Raw genomic sequence first — 26,395 nt, 5'->3', positions numbered from 1 at the left:
CAACCCCCTTGCACCCGGCATCGGTTCTGTCGAACTACTCGCCAAAAGTCCATCCCAAACATGTCCGTTGCTGGAGGCTGTCCATTGATCCATTCAGCCAAGACTGACGACATGTCATCATTAAGGAAGCCAGAGAAGCCATCACTCTCTTCATGCTGACCCGTCCAGGATGGCAGATTTACCGGCAACGCCAAATTGGTTCAATAGCCACAACCCTTCATCCCCGTCGCTAGTAGGCCCCAATCAATTAACCTCATTGGACGTTTGCTGATTTATTATCTATTGATAACGTCATTAGGTCACTTATAAAGGCGTGTGTAGTGGAACTCAGGAGTCCGTAATCGGTTTCTGTGACTCTTATCTAGACAAACTTTAGATACTCAGGATATACATCCACATCTTCATGTAGGTAATGTGTGAAGGAAACAGGCAGAGGCTCTAACAGGTGGAGAACAGGCAACCGGGCATGTAATTCAACGGAGGTACTGCCAAAAACTAGCGAGCATCGCCTATCTCAGTACAAACACCCTTTGCGATTACCCTAGACTGGAATTGAAAGGTGGAAATGTCACATGCGCACAACTCCCCTGCAAAAAAAATCATTCTTCCCCGCAGCTGGTAGCAGCAGTTTGCTAGTGGAGAGGCATTTTTCAGGCCGCCAGACCACGCATTTGCCTTTGAGGCCCCATCAGGGCCTTATCAGGGCCTTAACAGGCACTGAGAAGACCTCAGGAGAGTTCATCTTCCTCTGCAAAAGCTGGTCTCGACACGCAGCCGGACCTCGTGACTGCCTTCAGAGCCAAGGCAGACCGAGATATTGGAGGGCGCGCAAGGCCCTCCAAACAACGACGCTGGTCGCAGAGGTTTTTCTCCCCAGCCTCTGATTCCGTCTGAGGGGGAAAGTCGGCATCAAAACCCGCAAGGGAGAATTGTATGAGGAGAGCCGAAATGGCACCGGCCTCTATGACGCATTCCCTTGGTGAAGGGAGAGGCCTTAGCATTAACTTTGCCCACATTTGAAGCTAATCCCCGCACCGTCTTCTGCAAGTTCCCGGGGTAACGTGGGGGAGGATGGCACATCTGTACCCCCACGTCGCTGTTCCTCTGTCTGGGGCTGCAGAGGTTACATATCGAAATGCGGGGTCGGAAAACTCACAAAGTTGCAACCGTGCCAAAGTCATACCCAGTAAGCACTTTGCTAGGTGAACAATTCCTTTACTAGGTGCCATTCCTACAGCGTAGATGATCAGAAAATAGCAGCGACAAGTAGCATCTAGTAGGTTGTATCACTATTACGACATTACTACCAATAACAACCTGTCTCTCCGTAGTGGGTTAGATGGGATGAGTCTTTTAAGACCTGTTTTACAGTATTAAACTAAGTGGCAAGCGGCAATACAATAAGCCTGCAGCTTTGAATCTAATAGTGTTAAATCCTTTGATGCGCCCGTGTCTAAACCTGGGCAAACTTTATCAAGAATGGATATCCATAAGCCTATCGGACTGTGTTCCGCTGTGGATCAAGACTCAGGAGCCTAACTCCACCAGACCCGGCTCATTAGCTGCGTAACTCAGGAGCTTAGAGCGGAGAAGGCAACGCAAGAGAGGGAATGCTGTGAGAGGGGAGAGGGGGCTAGCCGAGGGCTTCTCCGTGGGGGCCAACGTCAGATGTTCAACACTACAGATGCGCTGCACGGTATCTAAGTTCTCGAAGAATGACTCGCAGAGAGCAGAGATTCGGTAATTCGGCAATGGTGCGGGGCGATCTAGGATCGCCACCCCCGCGGGGGTTGGTTCATAGCCATACCAAGCGGTAACCACAGTGCTCCCGTGGAGGTGTAGAAATTGTTCTATAAGTTGTTGATGAGCGCCGTTGAGATTGACCGGTTGCAAGCGACTTCGAGCATCCTCTTCATCCATTCTCACTTAGACTTCAATTCTTTTTAGAGAGCCAGCCCGCACAGCGACAGATATGCCTGCATCAGAGCACATTGATGATGTCAATCAGCACCGTATTGAGGTCGCAGATGTAGAGGATCTCAAGTATCGGAACAATTCCAAGGATGGAGATCGAGCCGCCAACCTTATCGGCGACCAGCAAGTTGAGCTGACCGAGGAAGATGTCAGTCCAATCACTCTAGGCCCAGGCATTTACGAATCTAACAATGTCTATAGGACAAGCATATTCGCCGCAAAACCGACAAGCACATTCTCTCCATCCTCGTCTGGGTCTACTTCCTCCAGATCCTCGACAAGTCCGTTCTCGGCTACGGCGCCATCTATGGCCTTCGCCAAGACTGCAACCTTACCGGCAACCAATACTCCCTCGTCAGCTCCATGGCCCCCATCGCACAACTGGTTTGGCTGCCCTTTTCGTCCTGGCTCATCGTACGCGTACCGCACCGAATCCTCATGGCCGTGCTCATCTTCGGCTGGGGGGTCGCACAGGCGTGCATGGCCGTATGCAACGATTATGGCGGTCTGCTCGCGACGCGATTCCTCCTTGGGCTGTTCGAGGCGGCGTGCCTGCCATTGTTCTCCGTCATCACCTCCCAGTGGTATCGCCGCGCGGAACAGCCCATGCGAGTCGCCTGCTGGTACGGCACCAATGGTTTTGCGACTATGATTGCAGCGGCCTTATCATATGGTCTGGCCCAGATCGAGAGCCACCTCCCTCCGTGGAAGATCCTCTTCCTCTTTGTTGGTCTTGTTACCGTCGTCACAGCGCCCATCGTTTATTGGCTCATGGATAGCGACATCCCCTCCGCCCGGTTTCTCAATGACTGGGAGAAACTGCAAGCGATCGAGCGCCTTCGTGCCAACCAAACCGGTACGGGTAGTCGCAATTTCAAGTGGGATCAGGCTCTTGAAGCCTTGATTGAGATCAAGAGCTGGCTCTTCATTGCCATGTCGCTTTGCCTCAACGTCACTGCAGCAGTCACCAACACTTTTGGCCCCCTAATCATTGCTGGTTTCGGTCTTGATAAGCACATTTCCTCACTCCTCAACATTCCATTTGGATTTGTGCAGCTTATTGTGATCCTTCCTGCCTCATATCTCGCACACCGTTTCCGCATCAAATCGGCTTTCCTCCTTGCAGCTATGCTCCCGGTCCTGGCTGGTGCCATCATGCTCTACATTCTTCCCCGCGACCATATTGCCCCTCTCCTGACGGCTTACTATATGCTCGCCTTCCTTTTCGCCGGAAACCCCTTGATCGTATCCTGGATGATCTCAAACATCGCTGGCACCACAAAGAAGTCCGTCATCATGTCCCTATATAACATTGGTTCCTCAGCCGGGAACATTATTGGTCCTCTCCTGTTTAGCCCAAACGACGCGCCGATGTACAAGCCCGGATTGACCAAGACAATGGGTATCACTGGTGCAATGATTGCTACTATTATTCTCCAGGTTGTGAACCTGTTCTTTCTCAATAAGATGCAGGAGCACAAGCGAGTCGCAGATGGCAAGCCAGCTAAGATTCACGATCTTAGTATGGAGCACCGGTATATTAATGTTAGGCAAGATTATAGCGAAGGCCCTCAGTTGGGAGAGAATGCGTTTAAAGATCTTACTGACTCAAAGAACAACGAGTTTGTGTACATTTATTAGCACTGGCCGGAATGACGTTACAATAAACTGGCTAAATTTACATTTTGCTTCTGATAATATAGGCTGAGCAACCGGATTAGGAGACGCGCAACGTGTCGAACGATGTATCTAGCTATCTTTCAGTCGTTATATCTTGCGCCAGGGTAATATCATCTTAATTTAAAATTTAAATTATAACTTGTGTCTCATATTCGCCCATTCTGTTTCAGCAGTACTACCAAATTGTCAACATCACACGACATTGATTATTAGTTATCACAGCACCTAACCAAGAGGCCGCTAGTAGTTTGGCCCAAACTACTGCCTCAGCCCTAGCCCGAACCAGCGCGCGTCTTTCCGTGACACCACCACACGGCCGAAAACACCAAGCAGTACGTCAGGGGCTGCAAACGTGGCCTCATGAAAACGTTGACAGTCAATCGAGTGTGGGTAGCGAAACCCGACAGGAGCCATTGACGTAAGTCGCAACGGAATAGAGCACTGCAAAGAGACGCATGATTTGATGCCACCTGAACCCATCGCTGAAACCGGCGGTAGAAATGCGACAACAACATCAATCAGGGCAGGTGCCGACAGAGTCCCCGGACATGGCAGCAACGATCGCACGGCCCCCAGAGCGGCTAGCCCTAGCAGTATCGGACCATGTACCGAGAGGAGATATCCAGGCTCTTGCGAGATACGTGCGTTAACCTCCGCAGAACTTTTATGGACGTCAGACGGGGATCAGGGAGGGCAGTGGAAGTGGCCATTGCTGGCGACTTTAATCGCCACAACTAACTATGGGGTGGAGACGAGGTGTCAATGGAGAGACAGGGTGAGGCGGATCTAATTATCCATCTGATGAATGGCTTTATGCCTAGGAGCCTCCTCCTCCGAGGCACGAACACATGGCACAGAGCATAGATCGAATCATCGCACTATCAACACGGCGTTCGATAGGTCGATCCCGACTCCGAAGTAGCGAGAGAGACTAGCTCAAGAATGCGCCTTGGAAGGAGATAAATGGTAGGATTGTAGGCACACTGAGAAGTTGCTTAGCAGGAGATTCTGTGTAGCAGAAAACGGATAGGATGATTTCAGTAGTCTTGGAGGCTGTCTAGGCACTGATACCTAAGGCTAAGCCGCCGCCGTATGCGAAATGATGGTGGACTGATGACTGCATATAACTGCGATACGTGTATACGTACTGAAGAAACCGAGGCTGAATCGCGAGGCGCGCAGGAATGTGTACTTCCAATCTGGAAAATACTACAAAGGGGCGGTAAAGTAATATTATGACGCAATACGATAATGGAAGAATTCCTACTAGAACGAATCTCTAGCGGATATCGATAATATCTAGAAAGCAGCTAAGTACCTGAAATCTAGGGATAATATGGCCTTTGGAAAAGCCCTATAGCTCGTCAGAGTAAACAGGATAGTAACGACTAACCATAGGGAGTAAGCCGAAGAACTATTAGCTAAGTTCTTCCCGCTATTACTAGATAATATCGAAGATGAAGGTCCGAGGCAATAGAGAGCTCTAGTAATGTTACCTGACCTGACTTTAGAGGAAGTGAAGCGTTAACTATTAGCAGCGAAGTTATAGAAGGTGCTAGGAAAAGATAGACTACCCGTGCTTGTCTGGAAGTAGGTCTAGCTATTAGCGAAGCATAATGTCCTCACTATCTTCTATAAGCCTATTTTAAAGTAAGCTGTTAAGCGTAGTTTTTTTTAAAGCTAAAAGACCTTTCGAGGCTACTTAAGCTTAATTTTCTAGGCCTTTTTATTTTGTTACTTAGAAGGCTTGTATAATATAATTAAAGAGTAATTTAACCTCATAGCATACCCAAAGGTAGATCAAGGCAACCCAGTCAGAGAGATACAGTTTTACACACAATCAAGCCATCATGTCCAACTTATATAATATAACATACATTATATATATCTTAGCTATTAATATAGTTTAATTATACTTAATATTATTAAGTACATTACTAGATATTATTTATATCCTAATTAAAATAATACTAGTGTCTCCTTTACTAATATAAACCTAGTATAACTAGTTTATCTCTTATAAACCCTCATAATTGTTACACTTAGACGCCGGACCAAGTTTCGTGATAATTTCCTAGAAGGATCACATTAGCATCCAAAGAGACTTGTGCCATTGGGAGTATATCTTACCCTTTAACAGATGCCTGAGAGGCTCTGTTTTAAGATCAAACCCGTGCGCTCCAAAGCTGTCAAGCTGAGCCTCCGAGAAGCAGGTTGGAAGGTCGGTGCCGCCAATGTACTTGAGGTACTCCAATGTAGCGCTCAGGCAAGGCACATGCGCATCGGCCTTGAGACCTTCAAGCACAATAGCCTTTAGCGAAGGCCAGAACTTCTTGATCTCATCCGCTATCTCTTGCCTGCATAGAGGGTGCGCGCTGAAATTCTGAGCGTAAGCCGTCTCTAGGAGGTCGAACAAGTAATCAGACTTGATGATGCAGCCGGCTCTCCAGACGGCCAACACGCGCGTCATGTCAACACCCCAATCCTCTTGTCGGTTCTTGCGTTCCAGCACGTCGAATCCTTGGATAAAGCAGACAAGACTTGTGACGTAGACAGCCTGTCGTAGTTGTTCAAGAATGCTGGCTCGTTGATCAGGTGCAACCTCAAACGGCTGGGGAGAGAAGCTGCCTATCGAGGCATTGACAGCACTTCTCTGATGCACATCAGCTGAGGCAAGTCGTAGATAATGGGCCGTGGTCAAACTCGGTGCAGGCACATGGGACGCCACAGCTTCGACGTTGGCCCAAACGCCAGTACCCTCAGAGTCGTTGGCATCTTGGACAACAGCGTCCCTGATTTGGTGTAGAAGGGAACCGCCATCGATACGGCTTTTGGTCCTGCAGATAGGCCCGCTGATTGACACGAGAAAGTTGCCCCTCTGTTACCCGAGTCAGCTCAAACCTCTGGATCAAGTCTTTTCCGAGGAGTCATACTAGCTCTCCCTCAGCGTGCCAAGAGTCGAAGACCTGGCCAATCTCATCACCAGTCATCTTCAGGCACTTGTCCATCAACTCCCATGCCTCGCAGAGGCTAGACATTATACCGTGCTCGATGCCGTTGTGAATCATCTTGACGAAATGGCCGCTTCCCCCGGGGCCGATGTTGGTCACACAAGGACGGCCATGATCGTCCTTAGCCGCAATTCTTGCCAGGAGGGGCAGAACCTGCTCCACAGCCCACTTCTCGCCGCCGGGCATAAGCGAAGGGCCATATCGTGCACCGAAGCTGCCCCCAGATATCCCCAGACCGATGTATGCGACGCCGAGGGGGCGGAGAATATCCTGCCTCGATTGGGTGCGTTCGTAGTTTTCGTTCGAGGCGTCAATCAAGATATCTCCTTTTGTCAGATGAGGCTGGAGCTGTTTGACTACAGCATCTCCTGGACGGCCGTTGGGTAGGCTGATCATGAAGACCTTGGGTGTACCGAGTCCTTGGCATAAGGCATCGTAGTCCTTGCAAATGTGAACTCGCTCCGATAGGCCGGCCGCTTGTGCATCGCTGGCCACCTTCTCGAGACTCGAGTGTGAGGTATCGTGGACGGATACATCTAGGCCGTAGTCTGCGAAGAGAAGGGCCACGGCGCCACCCATGGTACCCGCACCAATGATGCCGACCTTGTAATTGACGCGGGTCAGTAACTGCCAATGCAGGTTGGAGGGGGTGCAACTTGACTAACTTACTTTCGTAATCTCCATTGCCTAGTAAAGCTTCTGCAGAAGATGTGTTGGGTAAAGAGAATGAGGTTCTGAGCAGTATCAACTTGTGGCCGTTGAAGTTCCTCTACATAAAATGCTGCTTACATTGGATTCGTACTGAAGATAAATACTCCCACTCTCCTGAAGTACATCTCGATGTCTCTGAAATCTGGTGGGCCGTTTCTCAGCCTGCCATCCCCTGTCCTCCCACGAGTTGAGGTTGACAGTCTACCCTCGGCTGGCCTGCTCGGCATCAACCGGTGTGCTTCAGCAGCGTGCAACGGGGAATGATGCGAGTCATGCAGACTGCTTACGGGACTCCACAAACAGATCACCTTGGGGCTTCCCAGAGCCTCAAAAGACCCGCACTAGTGACGGGCTCAGCCAACTGCGTCCCGTGTACTATCCCCACACATTTAGCTTGGCTGACTGTCAGCCCCCCACAGAAGCGCCGAGCGCCGTGCTGGAACATGGCCATGGAGGATTCTGCGTTCCGATTGGTGGTGGACAATCACCCTTCTCCACGATCGACGGCACTGTCCTAGGCCCAATGAAGCATTTCGCCGACAAAGTCATTGAAGCCAGGTCTTCAAGACTACTACGTAGTAGGAGCACGTGAACACCATGTCCTTTCAGATAAAAGTCTTCGTTCATTCCCCATACCCCGGATTTTAGAGCTCATCTACCCCAGATAACAACCCCGGAGTCTCCAGACTTTCTATCATAATCTTTGCTCCAAAGGTGCGGACCGTCGTGGTGACTCTCAGCTGTGCAAGACCTATCCGGGACATACCACCATGGCCAACAACATAAACACGTCGGGCACCACAGGTGCACCTCGACCTGATAAGCCGACCATCGAGACAATGGAAAACTCGGATAAGATGTTGCCACTCGGTGAGCGCATCAGTGCTGCTTCGCCAATGGATCCAGCAACTCGTGCGCGCGTCGAGAAGCGCCTGAAGCTCAAGCTCGATGCTCGCTGCGGCCTCTTCGTTCTCATCTACATCATGAATTATCTCGACCGCAACAACATCGCAGCTGCCCGCCTCAGAGGTCTGCAGGAGGATTTGAAGCTGGATGATAACGAATATGCGACCTGCCTCAGTATTCTCTACGTGGGCTATATCCTTATGCAAGTCCCTTCGAATATCTTCATCAACCGGATCCAACGACCCTCGCTATATCTGGCAACCATTATGCTTATCTGGGGCCTGATTTCAACTCTTTCAGGCAATACCTATAATTTCACGGGAATGGTCACTGTCCGCTTCTTCTTGGGCTTTACTGAGGCCGCTTTCCTCCCTGGCGCGTTACTTATTCTCTCTAAGTGGTATACGCGTCGGGAACTTACCAAGAGAAACGCAATCCTATTTTGCGGTAACCTTATTTCCAACGCATTCTCAGCTCTCATTGCAGCTGGAGTGCTGTCGAGAATGGACGGGGTTCTGGGGCATGCTTCTTGGCGCTGGCTCTTCTGGAGTAAGCTTTCTACCTTCTTATCGGCGAATGCGACGCGGCTGACAATTTTGTTTTAGTTGAGGGTGCTATAACCATGGCTATTGCTATCGCTGCAGCTTTTATTCTTCCTGATCTTCCTCACAACACCAAGGGCTTCTCCAGGGAAGAGCTTGAAGTGGCCCAACTCCGAATAATCGAGGATGTTGGCGAGGCTGATGTGGATGCTGAAGGTCAGGGGCCTTTTGACGGCTTGTACATGGCTCTCACGGACCCCAAGATCTATGTTATGATGATAACTTTCGCCGCATACGTGGTTGGTCTGTCGTTCAACGCTTTCTTTGTAAGGATTCCTCGCCATCCCATCCCTCCCATACTAGTCGGCACATACTTACCTTTGACGCAGCCCACTCTCACCGGCACGCTTGGTCTCGACTACGTTCCAACCCTGCTCATGAGCTCGCCGCCGTGGCTGTTCTCGTGTATCGTTTCTCTCATCGTTGCATGGAGCTCCGATCGATCCCAGGAGAAGGTACGTCTCTGATTCTGACATAAATCCAATGCCTTCTGCCAGTTGACTGATACTCTTTACCAGTTTTGGCATATTGTGGGACCAATTGGTATCGGCTTAGTTGGCTTCATTATTAGCATGTGTACACGGAACGTTGCTGCTCGATACGTTGCTCTCTTTCTACAAGCAGCTTCTTATGCCGGGTGAGTTCACAAACACTCGCGATGTCGCCCAACCTCTACTAACTGGCCCCGACCCTCAGTTACATCGTCTTCTACTCTTGGATCAGCTCAACCTTTCCCCGGCCACCAGCCAAACGTGCCGTCGCTATCGCATTGATCAACGCGTTCGCCCAGCTGGGCAACATCGCCGGCTCGTACGTCTGGGGCCTAAAGGACAATGGGTTCCGCGGGAGCTACGGCATTGTCACAGCCATGTTCGGCGCCACCGTCGTCGGAGCACTGGCCCTCCGCATGATGCTTGTGAGGATGAACAAGCAGCTCGAGGAGCAGGAGGAGGCCTGGGAGACGCAACGTGATGTTGCCCAGCAGATAAGAGACGAGGCAGATGAGGCGCTAAGGATGCAGAAGGGCTTCAGATACCTTCTATAAGCCCGTCGTGGAGATCATGGGCAGCCATCGCTCCTCTTTCACGTTGACCCAAGGCTTCAATATCCGAGGTGATTAGATGTGAGGATTTCCGGGAACAGGCGTGTTGGCCCCATCTGAGGTAGTACATGATGCAGAATTGCCTGCAATGCGTTGGAGGAGCCCCTTAGTATCATGTGCTCTCCAATATTCCAACCATTAGGTCAAATCTAGAACAATCACGCGCGGAACATCATGAAACATGACAAATTTCCCAGGCATGGGAGTGGGTGGCGAGGTGTACATCATAACCCACTTGCTCTCTTAGCCTTTGCGCTAGACCGTCAACAGTCGTGCTCGGTCAATCTGTACGAACCTCCGCATTGTTAGTTGGATGTTGTGATCTCTTGTCAGAGCCAGTCCAGACCACAGTCGTACCAAGACAGAATATCTTCATTTTAAAGGCGATTTATAAAGATCAAGTGCCGTACACATTGCTGGATTCAAGACAACCAAAAAAGAATAGAGGTTTACGTCAAGCCTTCAACATCCCCACAATGAAAGGGGCTTACGACCTAACTAGCGAACGTTACCCCGTGCGCTAGCAGAGGCGCCCCGCTTAAATCGTCACCCCAAATTATCCGGCCGTGGGGGCACACCTCCAATCTTCAGGGTTCCATCGAGTTGAAATTCTTTCATTGTTCATCATCCTCCCAAGACCTGGTACTCAAATATTCCGACCGGGTATCCTGCATCCAGTCTGAGACATGGAAGGTAAGCTCCCCGAGGCCTCTCTTCTGCATGCAGGCCCGCCTAGTGGATCCACGGCGGAGGAGCCAACCCCGTGTCGTGAATGCCGCCGGCGAAGGATGAAGTGCGACGGCGTCATGCCCGTGTGCTCCATTTGTCGGAAGTATAGACGCCACTGCCTATATGACAAGCATAGCAGGACTCGCTTGACACGAAGGTAGGTCTCTATTGGCACCTTTGCCCGCGAGAAGCGTTCAGGTGCCGGCTAGTGACTGAGACGGCTGCAGGCATGTCACCATCTTGGAGGAACGTCTTGAAAGGGCCGAGGCCCTCTTGAGATGCCACTACACCGACAGCCAGATTGCGGAGCTGATGGACGGAGGTGAGGCTGCAGTACCGGGGCCAGCTAGCTTGCCTACTGTAACTCCGAGTTGTTCTGCCACGTCGCCACCCCAAAGCCTCGCCCAACCACCAGCCCCGGCACCAGACGCTCGGCCTTCCATTTCAACAACAGCGAGCCTGGTGACTCTTGCCTCTGACATCTCGCAGCTAGCACCATGCACCGACTTGGGAGTCAACGTAGGCCCTTTGCCCGGATCTCAGGCCACCTCATATGAGATTGCCCCGACTCTAGCCGACAGCTTCGAGTGGAACGAGCAAGAGGTATCATGGGGCACATACGATCCATCTCGTTGGTCGGGTATGGATTCTCTCAATGGGGACTCTACTCGATCCATCATGGATGGCATGGCTGCCCTGACTGTGGGCGACCACAACAGAGGTTACCTGGGTGCGGTTTCCGGGGCCGCTTTGCTGCGTCAAATCCTCTCAGCCCACCCAGACGGAGAAGAAGTTGATGTGGAAGTTGCACTGCATGAGATCGAGTCTCTGTTCCAACAGCACTCAGATCACTCCCGCTGGTTTCGCACCCAGGCCATGCTGACCCGGATGGCAGTAGAGAATCTCATTGACGCCTTTTTCGCCCTCTATCATTCCACGTTCCCAATCGTACACGAGCCCACCTTCCGGGCGCAGTACGCGGGCACCTTGCCTTGCACAAACAAGGACCACTGGAATATTCTCGCAAACATTCTTGCGGCGCTCGGGTCGTTTGCGAGCAGCAACGCCGCCGACGCCACCGATTTGCCCATCTTCCAGGCGGCGCAGAAGAGCCTGCTATCAGACAACCTCGAGGTTGGGAACTTGACCCTTGTCCAGGCATTTGGCCTATCAGCAAACTATCTGCAAAAGAGGAACAAGCCCAACAGCGGGTATAACTATGGCGGCCTGGCACTCCGGCTGGCCATTGGATTGGGCCTTCACAAGGAGTTTGAAGGGGACAGCATCTCGCCTCTGCAGAGGGAAATCCGGCGCAGAGCATGGTGGTGCCTCTGCGTCCTCGATGTGGGTGCCACCATCACCTATGGCAGACCACTGAGCTGGCCGCAGGCCGGTGTTGAGGCAGCCCTCCCTCAGAATATCCACGAGAAGGTCAGTGGGTGCCTACACCGTCGGTGATTTTTTATCTTTTTATATTTTTTACTGATTTCTGTTAGGATCTGACATCGGCTTCAACTTGTTGCCCACCAGAGGTGGATGGCGTGACGGAATACACCTACATCCGGATTCAATCCGCCTATCACCTCAGCACAATGAGCGTCTACAATCGCCTCATCACTAGTCCCTTCCCATCAGCTGCGGAGCTGATTGCTCTGGACGACGTATGCATCGGCTCTTGGCTCGCTCAAGTGCCCCACTACTACTTTGCCTCGCCTCCGCCTAAATCTGAACACGCGCTCGGCATTGGCATCTCGAAATGGCGGTATAGAAACCTCAGAATCGTCATGTACCGCCCCTTTCTTGTCCGATGGGCGCGAGCCTCATCCTCAAACGCCCCGCAGAGCTCATTAAGTATCGAAAACCTAGCCGTCTTTAGGTGTCTTGACGCCGCCAAGGAAACCATCACGTCGATCCAAGGCTATTGGGCGTCTCGGTCTCACTCCAGGCTCGCGGCGTGGTATATCTTGTAAGTTGCAACTCTCTCGTGACTCACGTGCGCTGTTTGCTCAGACAATACGTCAGGTACTTTCTATTCCACGCAACTTTGATTCCTGTCCATTGCCTAAGGCAAAACCCTCGTCACTCACTCGCGCCTGACTGGCGCTCACAAATCACAACGTCGTCGGCCATCATGGGCGCCATGGCGGAACTGAACCCCAACAGCTCCAAATGCCGCGATATCAGCCTCAAGCTCTGCTGGCCATACCTCGACGAGGAAGGCGCGCACACCTACTGTGACAGCGCGCCGTTTCTGACTGGTACGGCAGATAGTGAGGCGGCGTCCATCATCAGCGGTTATGATACGTGGTGTGAGTTAATGAGCAACACAAGCACGGGAGCACCGATGTATCAGTGGACGGACTTGCATGATCCGGCTTTAAATTTCCTTAATAATGTCTATTAAGTTTTAGTTAATATTAGTAGAGTCTATTAAGCTAGTTGGTTTAATTATATTTATATATTCAATAACTATTAATTATATGCTTACCAAATTATATTATAGTTATAATATACTATAGGTATATCACGGCACCAGTAATTAACCAGCGGCTCACGATGGAAGAACAGTACGTACCGTGGGCCTCACCATAGGACTCACGATACGGCTTACGACTTACTGTGAGTCGTCCCAAGTATATAGAACTCACTCATTCACACTTTCATATGTACTAGCTACCTCAGCTATCAATACAACTTAGTTACACTTAATACCTTGAGCACATCACCAGACGTGACTTACCCCCCTTGCCTTAGAGCACGCAACCTGATCCTCTGCTAACATAAACCCAGCACGACCGGTTTATCCCTTGGGAACCCTACGATGGTAACAAGGTAAAGAGACTTTGTAAAATAATTACTAAGGTAAGACTTGTTGAATTGGCAGTATAGCAGGCAATAAGGGAAGCACTACTAACTAAAGTGGCGCGCCATGCTTCTTGGCCTAGTGGTTACTTTCTGATAAGACTAAAGGTAATAATACTCAATCCTAGGCATAGGATTAATAAGACTAAAGTTTATTTTTTATAATCTTACCTTAAATTAATAATATTAAGGTTTAACCCTAAGAAAAGCCTTATATATATATAATAAATTTTTTTAAATTTTTTTCTTCTTTTTTTTTTTTTTTGCATATATCTAGACCCCAAGAGCGACAGAGTGGCGATAGAGAAGGCTCGCAACATCTTTACCTGCGGATATATCAACCACACCGACTTTTTTACACTGCGCGATCAACCAATCGCTCTCAGCATCGAGACCAAAGCTCTAACCAGCCAGCACATCAGCAGCCTCGGCGGAGTTACAGATAGGGATGTGGCAATCTGCTCAATGGCGATTTCTTGAAGATCTAGTGTCGCTGAATGGATAGACTACCCTTTTTGCCGGCTATTATCGTTCAAGGACACAAATGGAGTTTTGCTGCGACGACAAGAGAAGGGCAGAGAACAGTTTTGTGACTTCCTTTCCAGATTGTATCTGCAGAGAATGCAATAGGTGTTTACAAGACGATATTGGGGTTGCAGAAGATATGTCGCTGGGTTGATAGTGTGTTTTGGCCATGGTATAGGAAGAATGCGTTGGGTACACATGAAGCTGGGGGACAGCTACTTCTCGAGCCCTCGATCAAGACTGGAATGTACTTGACTGGCTCAAAATGACTTTTCTTGCCTGCGCCATGGAGAGTATGCCCTTGAGTTGGTACTGAACTGGTAAGCGACCCGAGTCTCAGTCATTGTGTTTCTTCAAGTACTACTAAGATTGGGGATCGGGCTCTGGCTCAACTCGAAGTCCTGGACGCATCTTGCTGCAATACAGACTGTCTTTGGGGCACTGCCTCGTACATGGTGACTGCTGGAGCCTGTGGGCTGTCCTATGGTTGATCCCAAAAAGCTCTTGCACAGAATGATGGCTGACGGTTAATAGTGCCCGTAGCATCGCTGAGCTTTTTAGACATTGTGGATAAGTAGCAGGATTTTACTACTTGGGCTAGCATATGGAAACAGTTTGACCCGGGCAATAACCTTGTTTTACGTAGGCAGATAATCACCATCGATCCTTCACCTTTCCATTCCTATCTCCTCCCATTGCATCAGCAATCTCACCCAAGATTTCATCCCCAGTCTTCCACTCTTTGTTTTCTAAACCACTCTCAATCCTTTCTAAAAGCTTTCGTCCTTTTGTGGTCTGTCTGAACTTCTCTTTGTGCTCATCACCCAAGATATCAAGAAAGTGCTGAAGTGTTTGAGCTACAGGGTCTGTTTCGGCAGAATCTATGCCATCGTTCTCTTCCGTCGAATTCCTGTAGCGGCTTGAGATATTTTCCCACAATCGAGTGCCAAGTACAATCGGTACCGCTGAGAGAGCAGTAGAAACTAGTCGAGCGCCGAGGATTAACGCTGTATCTTCCATGGCCCAAACATTCGTCCACTTATCCTCTACCTTGACTAGCGCGCCGTATGTCCACCGATACACCTTTTCCAGTCTCTTGGATATTCGTTTGCACTGGCCAATCATTTGATCAAAGTCCGAGTGCGTGCGTTTGGAAGTCCAGAATCCTGAATCACTTGCCGTAATGACTCTCATTTGTTCGAAGAAGCTTGGGAAGACACCTGGGATAACTGGTTCCCGCAGCGGCAGCTCAAACACTCGGACAGATACAGGCTCATAAATTGGCTTTCGGTTCCTTCCCCGCGGTACCCGAATTGCGGTGCTGTTCTCGGGGAGGGGCTGTGTGCTGAAATGAAGTAGTGCTGGACCAGTCACCCGCCAAGCATTGCATAGGAAGCTCGTCGGGCAAGCTAGGTAATGAAAGTTGGCTCGGCGTAAAAGCTCATGTTCATCTCTGTGACGAAGTAGCTCAAGAAAAGCTTGATCCCATGGGTCAACAAATTCGACATTCTCGTCCAGGGGGTTTGACTGCGGCGAAGCGTAGATCCAACGGTCTAAAGGCTTTTGAGAGGCACCAAATCGCTGACGATACAAATCTCTTAGACTTGCTAGATTCTCGGCACCTTCAGTTTGCCAGCCCTCGGGTCGGTCAAGTCCTAACTTCTTGTGCCAGTCGAGAGGATTGTGGAGCTGTTGTATGTGAAATGGTGCTCGTTTCTTGTCAAGCCAGCTTGGCCCGCCAGACCCGTCAAACCAGCCGTATGACTTGACTGTTACAACATTCGATAGAAGTAGGTGTGCGTTCTGCTGCATGTCCCGCATGTACCATGGGCCGAAGATGAGGCCCTGCACAAATCCGAGCAGTATGGTGAAACCTGCGAAAGGCAATAAGATAAGAAAGACAAGTCTGACGGAAAGACATAGGCTCTTGAACTGTGCCCAGCCAAGGCGGGCACAGTAGCGCATCGTCTGTAGAATTTGCATCTTGTTGGGTTCAGTGTTGTAGAAGAGAAGAGGAAAAGGGGCAGAAGGGGGAACTGGCTCACCCGCCCCACCCCTCAAGGCGAGCCAGGCATCCATGGATTCTCTGTCGCGTCGCGGTGGTGGCCTGATGTCAACGCGTGTTTTAAACGCGTCGCTTGTGTTACATGCCCCAAGTGATAAGGGTCCACCACATGATAAATCCAACACTTGAATCGCGCGATAGTTGCCGTAGAGCTAGTCGAGAATGTATATTTCTAGAGGATTGAATGTTCCTAGATGGATCCTTGTTTCCATTCATATCCCTAAATCAGCTGCTCGAGTCCAGCGGTCTTTTTGATAGAGCTCAGGCCTCCCTCAGCTCCAACAATCTGGTCCTGAATTCCGAGCTGTTCAATAGTGACAGTTCGCTCTGGGAACAAGGCGTCCCATCGCGGGAACTGCTCGCTGAACGGAAGTTGATTGACCATTTCCGTCCCCCAGGGTCCAAAAGTCTTCTCAAAATGGGCATCCGACACTTCGCCATAGATGGCGCTTTTGCCGGTCACCTTCTCCCACGCCTCCAAAGCGGTCGTGACGGGAATGTGTTCCGCAACTACAGGAACAATCTTTCCCTTGGTCTTCTCCGGGTGCTCTATAACAGCCTTGGCAGCTCGAATCAGTTGCTCGGTCTCATAAGCCGCGGCCTCTTCCAGGCTTGACTTGGTTGCGCTGAGTTCTCTAGGGCAGGGTTAGAGACGGCTAGTTACTCGGCGAAGAGGACATCAAGTACGAACCCAAAGTTGCTAACGCAAAAGACGGCACTAGCTCCCTGTAAGGCAGTGAGTAAATGATGAAGGCTGGGTACCATTGATTTGGAAAAAAGTTACCTCAAAGGCCACAGCAAGCGAAGCTTCGTCATCCAGGTCGGGTTGGCCAACGCTGGACTAATAATGACGTCCTTTGCTGAACTGTCTGTGTTGCGGTATCCGAGGACACGATCCTGACCCAAGCCGTGAGGCCAGGAATCGGGTCTATCCATCAAGGCCGAGAGCATCGAGCGATCCTTGCCTCGATCTCAGACATATCATTAACTGCAAGAGCCAAGTAGGACCTCTCATGAGTGTTGCGGAGTATCTTAAGAGCTTCTCCGCCCTGTCTCGGCCGATTAGAGGCAAGATAGTTTTGTATCCTCTTCTCTTAATCGGGGCTCTTCGGTTCATCCCATTGACATTCTGGGAATGAACTCTAAGATGACTCGCTAACCGTCAATAGTTTAGTGCCAGACATGATTGCAAGTTCAGGTAGTTCAAAAGATGGTGTCTATAGCTTTGAGAAGGGTAGTAAAAGAGAACAATATTTGCCACACCCGGACGGCCCATGAGGGCGCAAATCTCGTCCATTCAATCAGGTACTGTCAGTTTCTCATGCTGAGCCAACATAATAAGGTAATTGACGAGCTGGCTTCCATTATTCCCTCGACATTATAAATAATCGTCTTCGGCTGCTTCGTTTCTCCGATCCTTGACCGCCACCGTGACACCGCGCCAGGTGATATTCTTCATGGTCGTGTTGAGGCGGCGCTTCTCACCAGAGAAAAAGATCCTTGCCCCTTTTTTTGCAGGTGTGGATTAAATTCTAAATCCACTTGGTTTTGAAGTTCATGCAGACTGCGAGCAAATGAGGTTAGTTTAAGCTCCCAGCATCTATAAACTCGGCCTCTGATAGGAGTCTTACGGTGAGTATACTTCAAAGTAATATTCCATCAATATCGTTATGTATTTTTCCGATCGCTGCTCAGGTGTGTGTCCCCTAACTTGTCTCCAACTCTCTTTGCTCTCTAGGCAAATTTTGACGGCCTCAGCGTATTTATCACCCATGTTAATGCGGACCGTGTTCAGCACGGTAAACTCGGACGCTTCGTAGGGATTTGGTGGCGGGGTTGTCCCACTTTGATACAAGTGGAAGGTGTATTCCGCCGTGCTCGAGTGCCGTAAGATTTGTCCTATGCGGCGGCCGATCCCTAGCTCTGCGAGCAGGATTCCGATGGCATATACATGCGAAGCCAACTGTTGAAAGTGACTGTCGTTATAAACTTCTTGGAATGCTTTTGTTCGGAGAAGAAAGTGACGATTGTGTTCGGAATCCAGGGCAGACCTTATATTTGAAGACCGTAGGTCTACCAACCAGGTAGTTCCAGAGAGGAGCAGTCCACATTCAGCAATCTTCAAAGCAAATCGAAGCCTCTCGGAGCGCGGAAACCCATCAACAGGCTCGTCGTCTATGTCCACCCAGGGGTCGTACAAGAGCGATGCCAATGGTTTCAATGGTCCGTCTATGCGACAGCATCTTGGAGGCACATATACACGAAACCCTCCCGCACCAGCACCGTCGACTCTCAGAAGCTCATGGCCCAAGTTCATCCGAGCTAGTGCCAAGCAGGCTTGGTAGAAAGCCTCTCCCCCGGTATGCCAATGTAGGTCGCTACCGCCTGCTGGAGAGATAGGACCTTCAACCGAGAGCTCGATAAATTCCGACTTTAAAGTGCAAAGAAATTGGTAACGGAGTCGAAGCTCATGTTGTGCCTTGACTGCAATTTCGAGGTCGGTACTTCGTACGCAGTCGATTTCAAGTTCAAGGTCTCTTGATGCAAAACCTGCCCTTGCTCTGTAGCAACTTTGGTATAGTTGTCTGGATGCCAGTCTAGATCGGTACGCCGACAGGAAAAAAGAGTCCATTCTTGCCTTTTCCAGTTTCTCTCTTGGAACAATATCCTCCGGGACCTGTGCTTTGTTCCATATCTGGAATGCAGCTTTGGAGAGCTTTTTCACAGCGGCTATCTGGATCTGGTTACTCTCGAGTCTGTCAATTATTTTGGGGCCTTTCGATGTGGCAAAACTCATCACCTTCCATATGGATATCAGCTGTGGTCCGGCTTTCGGAGCGGCCGATGACAGTGGAATTGTCCGCTCTGCTTGGAATTGCGGGAATTCCTGCTTGATATCTTGCTGCGCTGACTGGATCGATCCGATTTCTTAGGCGATGATGGGACTGGTATTTCCCCACAGCGCTGAGAGATATTTCTGTGAGGCATGCTCGTCGATCCCCCACATTTTTGCCCATAATTCGAAGTCCGCTTGAAATCCCCTGCACTTACTATCCATTCGTTGCAGCGCCTGGTTGGCATCCCGGACTTCTCTTACGAAATCTCTAAGTTCAGTGATCCAGATTTTGACAATGTTGATGGTATTGATAGTGGTACATGTAGCCGCCCAAATCCCGATGGTCACTGGGTTAGGCATTGTCGTTAACGATAATGTCGTGATGAGTTCGCAAAGAGAGGAGGAATGGTTGGGATGGTAGGAACCGGAGAAGAGTACGATAAACAGTCCCGGGGGGGCTGGGCCCCGACATATCTCCAGAGCATAAGGACCTCCAAGGCGGCCACGACAGGGGTGCCGAGCCAGTCAGAATTCTCGGTAGGGGCGATACCTTATCCTAGCCAACCTTTTGCCCAAGAAGCAAAGTAGCCTTATCATAAAACCTTAACAGTCACGCTCCATGAGACCCCCTATAGAGGGCGCTAACTGTTAAAGGCACAACACTGGGGCGGAGTACGTCTTGGAAGTCCTTATGCTCTGAGGAGATACGGGATAAGGAAGAACTTGCGCAATGCTGACGGTATGTGACATCCAGGCTCAGTCTTTTCGACATATTAGCTTTGCGTCTAAGATGTCAACCGATTGTAGCTAAGAAAGTGATTTAAAAATGTGGTTAATGTACTCCGTACTTGAACCTAAATAGGGGACTGTGGCGCGAATATATGCTTTGAACTACTTTATAGATGAAACTGAAATTGAATTACCACCAACCATGTGAACGAGGAGATTGACAAAACTGGGCCTGAAGAGACTGGTGATAATATGCTTTGGGCTGCCGTACAAATTAAACTTGATTACTTCACATGTCAGCTGTGCAGTACCAGCCAATCCAACAAGTGGATAAGAAGGGGGGATGGAATGTTTGGAAACTGTGACATGGGTTGGTGGGTCATCCGTAAGCACCACTATCGCCTCGGCTTAGGTCTGGTTTCTTAGCCCGCGGTAAAGACAGTTTCCTTCGCATCTCCCATCATCCATGTTAACACACTATCCCACAGTGCAGCATCCATTATATCAACATGCAAAACGAAACGGTGGAATCACCAGGTATCAACTCTACTGATTCAACGAAGTCCACTCCTCGTAAGAGCGCAACTTTTAGGCTTGCTCTATAAGTCTCAGACTAACACTATTCGAAGTGGCCACTTCATTGTCTCCCATCGAGCAGGACCTGAATTTGCAATGCAGGTCGTGTCTTGAAACTCTTCAGCGTTGTGTGAATGCCGCGGAAGCAGCCGCCAAAGTCGATTATGCATTCGCACAGGCTACTTTGAAACATGCTCAAAACAGAATCCATGAGTGTCGACTCCGTCTCGCCATATGGCTGTCCGATTGCACTGCCGGGGACGGAACCCTTTCCGCGATCACGGCAGAAAAGGAACCAGCTCTCTTCGGTGCTCTAGTTATGACTCTCAAGAGAATCAAGGAAGAGTCGGACACGATTTTAAGAAGCGTACAAGAGATGGACAAGGAAGCGGAGCAAGCTATCAGGTGAGCTGGCGAGAAGTATAACAACATCAACACGACGAAATGGAAGTTACTGTACTAACTTTTGGAAACTGAAGGAAATCTATTTCTAAGTCTGAACAAAGTATCAAATATGCATGCGATAACCTCACCTTTAACCTCTACGAACTCGCTAAGCTTCAGAGTTCGGTCCAGATGGCCACAGCAATTCACCTTGAGAAAGGACCCGAAGCGGCACTTTACAAGGCTATAAAGGAAGTTAAAGATACGTCACGTAACGGAGAGTCTCACTCTGAAGATGATAACCTTTCCGTTGTAGGCGTCACTGGCGATGGCGCTTCGAACCTGTCTGGTGATGAGAGATGTCCAGAGTGTCAGTCATGGCTCCCATGGTATGCCTTGGCTCACCACAGGGTGGCCTGCAGCGCGCCCTCAAAATCCCATGAAGGCTCTGGCAAAGCCTCGCCTGCCTCTATGGCCAGCGCTTCCCCATTCCGTCGGCCCTCCCCCACTCCCTCAACTATCTCATCCAGACCAGCGGTGGATCATCGTCGTCTCAACAACCACATCAACTTAACTCACAAGTTCAAAGTCAGGGCCCAAATGTGGCCAGTGAATAGCCCAGAGCTTGGACCTGTATCCAGTGGCTTCTACAACGACAAACTGCGTCTCGGAACATTCGATATTCGTGTCTTACATCTTCACCACGGATCCGGCCAGGACGACATCATGTGTACCTTGGAGAAAAAGCTACTGCCTCCGACAGTACTAACTCCGACTGAAAGACAAAACGAGCGATCTCAGCAACCTGACCTGGACTGCAAGACGTTGTCGTATCAGTGGGGCAATTCTAGGAGGAATCTGCGCAAGATCCAGTGCAGCGGAGTTGGCTTCATCGTCACAAGCAATCTCTACTCTGCCCTGGTTCATCTTCGTAGCCCGGATTCCGACATTACTCTCTGGATTGACGCCATCTGCATCAATCAGGAAGATAATAAGGAGAAAGGCAACCAGATTCAGAGGATGGGTGAGATATATCGCCGCTCGAAGTGCACAATTATCTGGCTCGGAGATGGCGGCTTTCTATCCCGGGCAGCCTTCCGAGCGTGCTGCTTAACGGCGAGGGCATCGGTAGATCAGGGCGGACCTGATCCACCGCCTCTGCCAACACTCACACGATCATGGGATCCTCCGCCTATCTTACGTCCATTCCTTATTCTCCTACTCTTGCGGCGCTCTTACTTCACTCGAACATGGATCATTCAGGAGGTTGCCCTGAGCCAAAGTGTTGAGGTTGTCTGCGGCGACGACAAGATACCCTGGGGCGACTTTGTCATTGGGATCTCTACCGTTCTGGTTCCTGCTTTTGAAAGCAAAGGTACTGCCTGTATGGGCAACATCCTGATAGCTCGGGCCATGTTGCCGTGGGCAGCTCGCAGCGGTCGAAACGATCCAGCCTGGGCTTTTCAGACTATGATGCAAGACGCGGTGCCGCAGAACAAGAACATACTTTCCATGGCGGCTTTATTCAGACGCAGTCACGCTACTCAACCTGTCGATAAACTTTACGGCCTTCAAGGTCTTTGCGAAGAGATCCAAGAGGGAAGTACCTACGGCATTGTGCCAACATACAATCGGGACGATTCATTCCACACACGCCGTGTCTACATCAGCACGGGCAGAATCATTTTGTCGTCACAAAATGGTCTGCAGTTATTTTCAGCAGTCAATCGGCGGTCGCACGTCAATTGCTTCCACATAGCGAGAGAACAAAGAGTGGAACTACCGACGTGGGTACCAGACTGGAGTGATACGGGCAACGTAGCTACACCTCTGAGCCTGTTACTGGCCCAGAATCGCACCTTTGGCTTAGATCGCGACGAAGAGTACCACTTTGAGTCACATCAGCCGAGGTAAGTCTGCCAACAAAGACGGCGATGGGCATAGTGTTGTGTCGGACCACAGGGGCTGATGGACCTTTCAGTTCAGACGAAGACTCACCAAATATCTGGCTGTCAGGGCGTTGTTTGGATGAAATCTCAGAGTTCGGTGAAGTATGCAATACGGAAGAAGCTCAAAGCAGCGTCTGGTTTAGCCTCAGGTTTACCTTCACTATGTCGGAATGTCATCGCCTCGAGGTCCTCAGCAACTGGGAGAGACAGTTCCGCCCCCGTATGCCGGGAGATACCTTTTGGCAGAACTTCATATCCACCGTGACCTGTGGGTCAAAAAACATCTATGGTGAAGGCAGCATTATGCGGTGTCTCGCCAGCTATCGTTCGAGGAGTGTCCGAAATCTACCTTCACTAGTCCAGGCAGTCTTCGCAACCCTCTTCATGCTGCCGCTTGGTATTACTGTTTGGACAAGGGAGGGTTTTTTGGAGCGAATAATACTTTACTGGTGCTTCCCGGTAATGGTCATGTCCTCGATTTGGTATTGGGTCTTCCAGCTCACACCTAACTTTATATTTCGACAAGGCTGGATAGGCCATGGTATGTATGACGGTTTTCTCAAGACGGATTTCGATCATATGGAGTTGAGGAGGCTAGCCATGCTACGGTCTGGATCTTTAGCTCTTGTCCCAGAAGCCTCTTGTGTTGGCGATCAAGCTTGGAGTTGCAAAGGTGGTGTCGTACCTTTGGTGTTGCGACCTGTTGGCAATGACTTTGAGATGGTGGGCGAGTGCTACTTGGCTCCGGCAATGGTTCCCAAAGGCCCCAAGTCTGATAGCACTATTATTCGCTTAGTCTAGACTTGGGTATGATGTATGAGTAGTAGGAGGTTAAATTTATACCCTAGGGTTAAAAAGGCTAAGCTTCTCGAAGATAAACCTAGGTCTAACCTAAAGCCTACAGAGCAATTTCTTCCTAACTATAGGCAAGCTTTAAGTTCTTAGCCCCTATATAGTGTCGCAGTTACTAATGGACCAGAAGGATTAAATAAGCGCTTGATTTTCTATCTAAAGGAGTGATAAGAGTCGGTCTCTTATACCTATGTTTAGTCTGCTGATCTCATAGGCAGTAGGCTGTTGCCTGATGCTAGTTATGGTGTAGCGTTTACGTTGACCATGAAGCTATTCACAATGGTTGTGATCCTTGCCCTTAATACCATTTATTATCTGGCTCCACTTTAAGAATATAGTAGGTTAGATGGAAGAGATACGCATGGTAAATGGCGTGAAGGATCCTAGGAAATCAAACTGCCAATGATCTAACGATGACCGCTTCTTCATTTGATAAATCTCATTCAGTCGAGGCTGCCGCGGGAGGGTAGGTAGTGGAGGTGTGAGATGGACCGTTGCCACCCGAAGGTCATCAAGTTCTCCAATAAAGACGGCATTTTTCTCAGCTATGCTAGAGATGAGAGATGCAGCTTGGATGACGGGTTCACGATCAACCATAGTCATATGATTCGTGTCGATTTGGTACAGGCGTTTTTCAATCCATACCCGGTCAAGGTATCTCAGTAGAGATGTTGAATTTTCGGTCTTCAGGAGGCCGACTTCCCAAAGTTGAATCGTTTCCAGAAGAGACTCGAGTCTCGCTTTGGAGTATTCCTTCGGACAGCAGGCCGCAGGCATGCGATCGTCCACACGTGTTCTGTACTGTATGAGTTGGCTGCTTTCCGATTTGCACATAAGAAGAGCTGTTCGAATCGCGCAGGCACATGCTGCACAATACACACTGACTGTTTCAGATGGCAGTGTGGCTTCCACTGCTGCTCTTTGCAAGGAATCGCACTCATAGTTCTGGATCTTGAGTATTTCAAGAGCTTCCCAGTCGAATTTAGGAGAGATGGAAGATGTGACGCGCTTGCCTATGCTCCAATTCACAATAGAATGAGTCGAAGCAAAACTCGGGCTGGTGCTGTCTATGAATATGGTGCGAGCAGGGCTCGTGTCGCAGGGAACACCGAAGCCGCCGGAGATGCATTCGGCAGTGAATACGAAATAGCGGTTTTGCGGTCCTGAGGACAGGAGTGCTGTGCACATTTGGTCTAAGGTTACATTAGAGGAATTTCAAACCAGTTGGGAAGATCGTGGTGAATACCTAGTTCATCCTGCGGGATTTGCATCGCATTAGATGCCACTTCAACCAAGGATTCGGTCCCAGCAGGTCCGACCTCTCCCTGTTGGGTACCAAGGGCGATACTGCCCATCTCTGAGATAGAAGCAACGACACTCGCAGCTTCTGACCATGCTGGGTACACATCCTTGCTTGCGATTTCGACTTGTCTCAGGCGACGAGTGTCTGGAAGGAGAGAGCGAATGTCCTCTGTGACCAATTTGTCTTCATGCCCTAGTGGGATGGGGAGAACATCATATAGACCAGTGACAAGATCCCGGACATGGTTCACCAGGGCCGCGAACTTGTCCTTGTCCTGGATGGCCCATTGTGTCTTAGCAAGAACTCGATGAGTGGTGCTGCCAGACGCGGCCTTGGCTGAGATTCTGCTTCCCGGACTCGATTTTAAGGTCCAAAATCTTTTGAGGGCAGCTGACGTTATAAATTTCCCCTGCGTCTCTGGCTTGGCTGTTTGGCTGTCTGATGGCATGGCGATCAGACCATACTTGGTCTCCAAGCTGTCCTTGCTTTCGAAGAGAGCTTTGAGCAGCTCTAGTGCTTTGGTAATCCGGCTGACATTGCTGGGCTCATCCAGCTTGGGGTTGCGACCTTCGCCCTGAACTTTGTTGACGCCATGCTGTTCTCCCCAGAGGGTTAGGGTTATGGTTGGGGTTAGTATTTACTATCTAAGCTATTTTGCCCAGAGGGTTTCTTCTAGCTAGAGATATAGCTTCTAAGGTAAAGAGAGGAGATTTTTCTAGAAAATAGAGGTAAAAGAGATATAAAAGTAAAAAGATATAGCTAGAAAGAGAGAGATATAAGTAAGAGAGAGATATAGCTAAGAAAGAAGGGATATAACTAAGAGAGAGAGAAATAAAGCTAAGAAAAGAGAAATATAACTAAGAGAGAAAAATATAGCTAGAGAAGAGATATAAGAGATATAAGAGATAAGAGATAATAAAAGGCAAAATAGCCTTAAGAAGCTCTAGAAGTATTCCAGATCGACCTAGCTAGGTTACTAGGGGTATCTCGGGCTATAGAAGCCGCAGAGGTCGCCCTAGTCCTCATCAGGGCAAGGCTAATAGAGGAGTCTAGCTGATTAGCCGCAAGGGGGCCGATAAGGTCCTGGAGCTTCTGATAGGTCTTAGCGGTCTCTAGGTCCATAAGGCCACCTGCTGAGATGATAAGAGGCTGAAAAAAGGCCCCGAGAGACCTATATTTTCTGCGTTTTTCTTCTGCAGCCTCTTTTAAGGTGCTATAAGGGTCTTCCTTAGCAGAGTCCTTTGAAATAGCTACGATTTGGATATCATAGTAATAGCGGCTATTTCCTAGGGTAACTGCGAAGTCGGCCCTTAGGTTGCCTTCCGGGTGGGTTGTTGTTGTTGTTGTTGTATTATTTTCCGTCCCACTGGGATTCCCCCAGCCAATCTCCGCGCGGGAGCAAAGAGACGTGCTAAGCTAACGTAGGTAGATACATAGGTATAGGGTTAGGGTTAGGGTTAGGGTTAGGGTTAGGGTTAGGGTTAGGGTTAGGGTTAGGGTTAGGGTTAGGGTTAGGGTTAGGGTTAGGGTTAGGGTTAGGGTTAGGGTTAGGGTTAGGGTTAGGGTTAGGGTTAGGGTTAGGGTTAGGTCAAAAAGGCA

At 49.7% G+C, this 26,395-nt stretch overlaps 8 protein-coding genes across 8 annotated transcripts; 4 read left to right on the top strand and 4 right to left on the bottom strand.

The window, feature by feature from the left end:
* Positions 1-1,972: 1,972 nt before the first annotated feature.
* Positions 1,973-3,615, top strand: MRS44_005568 (uncharacterized protein; the record flags this gene model as incomplete). The annotated part of the gene is made up of 2 exons (XM_046271991.2): positions 1,973-2,122; positions 2,176-3,615. 2 exons carry the CDS (start codon positions 1,973-1,975, stop codon positions 3,613-3,615), a joined length of 1,590 nt encoding a protein of 529 aa, XP_046140875.1.
* Positions 3,616-5,696: 2,081 nt separating this feature from the next.
* Positions 5,697-7,349, bottom strand: MRS44_005567 (uncharacterized protein; the record flags this gene model as incomplete). The annotated part of the gene is made up of 4 exons (XM_065621435.1): positions 5,697-5,728; positions 5,785-6,532; positions 6,588-7,292; positions 7,335-7,349. The coding sequence occupies 4 exons, from the start codon at positions 7,347-7,349 to the stop codon at positions 5,697-5,699; spliced, it is 1,500 nt and encodes a 499-aa protein (XP_065477507.1).
* Positions 7,350-8,146: 797 nt separating this feature from the next.
* MRS44_005566 (uncharacterized protein) lies at positions 8,147-9,929 on the top strand (the record flags this gene model as incomplete). Its single annotated transcript, XM_046274792.2, has 5 exons — positions 8,147-8,831; positions 8,888-9,150; positions 9,214-9,339; positions 9,403-9,521; positions 9,581-9,929. The coding sequence occupies 5 exons, from the start codon at positions 8,147-8,149 to the stop codon at positions 9,927-9,929; spliced, it is 1,542 nt and encodes a 513-aa protein (XP_046140877.1).
* Positions 9,930-10,792: 863 nt separating this feature from the next.
* On the top strand, positions 10,793-13,085 carry MRS44_005565 (uncharacterized protein; the record flags this gene model as incomplete). Its single annotated transcript, XM_065621434.1, has 5 exons — positions 10,793-10,872; positions 10,943-12,146; positions 12,212-12,681; positions 12,738-13,024; positions 13,069-13,085. 5 exons carry the CDS (start codon positions 10,793-10,795, stop codon positions 13,083-13,085), a joined length of 2,058 nt encoding a protein of 685 aa, XP_065477506.1.
* A 1,671-nt stretch (positions 13,086-14,756) lies between these two features.
* Positions 14,757-16,181, bottom strand: MRS44_005564 (uncharacterized protein; the record flags this gene model as incomplete). The annotated part of the gene is made up of 1 exon (XM_046274794.2): positions 14,757-16,181. The coding sequence occupies one exon, from the start codon at positions 16,179-16,181 to the stop codon at positions 14,757-14,759; it is 1,425 nt and encodes a 474-aa protein (XP_046140879.2).
* Positions 16,182-16,387: 206 nt separating this feature from the next.
* Positions 16,388-19,363, bottom strand: MRS44_005563 (uncharacterized protein; the record flags this gene model as incomplete). Its single annotated transcript, XM_065621433.1, has 6 exons — positions 16,388-16,778; positions 16,832-16,893; positions 16,952-17,008; positions 17,591-17,666; positions 17,799-19,074; positions 19,219-19,363. 6 exons carry the CDS (start codon positions 19,361-19,363, stop codon positions 16,388-16,390), a joined length of 2,007 nt encoding a protein of 668 aa, XP_065477505.1.
* Positions 19,364-20,241: 878 nt separating this feature from the next.
* MRS44_005562 (uncharacterized protein) lies at positions 20,242-23,442 on the top strand (the record flags this gene model as incomplete). The annotated part of the gene is made up of 4 exons (XM_065621432.1): positions 20,242-20,305; positions 20,362-20,713; positions 20,788-22,602; positions 22,674-23,442. The coding sequence occupies 4 exons, from the start codon at positions 20,242-20,244 to the stop codon at positions 23,440-23,442; spliced, it is 3,000 nt and encodes a 999-aa protein (XP_065477504.1).
* Positions 23,443-23,835: 393 nt separating this feature from the next.
* On the bottom strand, positions 23,836-25,390 carry MRS44_005561 (uncharacterized protein; the record flags this gene model as incomplete). Its single annotated transcript, XM_046273407.2, has 3 exons — positions 23,836-24,686; positions 24,740-25,281; positions 25,332-25,390. The coding sequence occupies 3 exons, from the start codon at positions 25,388-25,390 to the stop codon at positions 23,836-23,838; spliced, it is 1,452 nt and encodes a 483-aa protein (XP_046140883.2).
* Positions 25,391-26,395: the final 1,005 nt, after the last annotated feature.

This window comes from Fusarium solani (assembly GCF_023522795.1).
Source record: "Fusarium solani strain SB1 chromosome Unknown bctg00000003_1, whole genome shotgun sequence".
In the NCBI taxonomy this organism is placed as follows: Eukaryota; Fungi; Ascomycota; class Sordariomycetes; order Hypocreales; family Nectriaceae; genus Fusarium; species Fusarium solani.
Note: the sequence above shows the minus strand (reverse complement) of the source record. Positions and strands in the feature narration are given on the sequence as shown.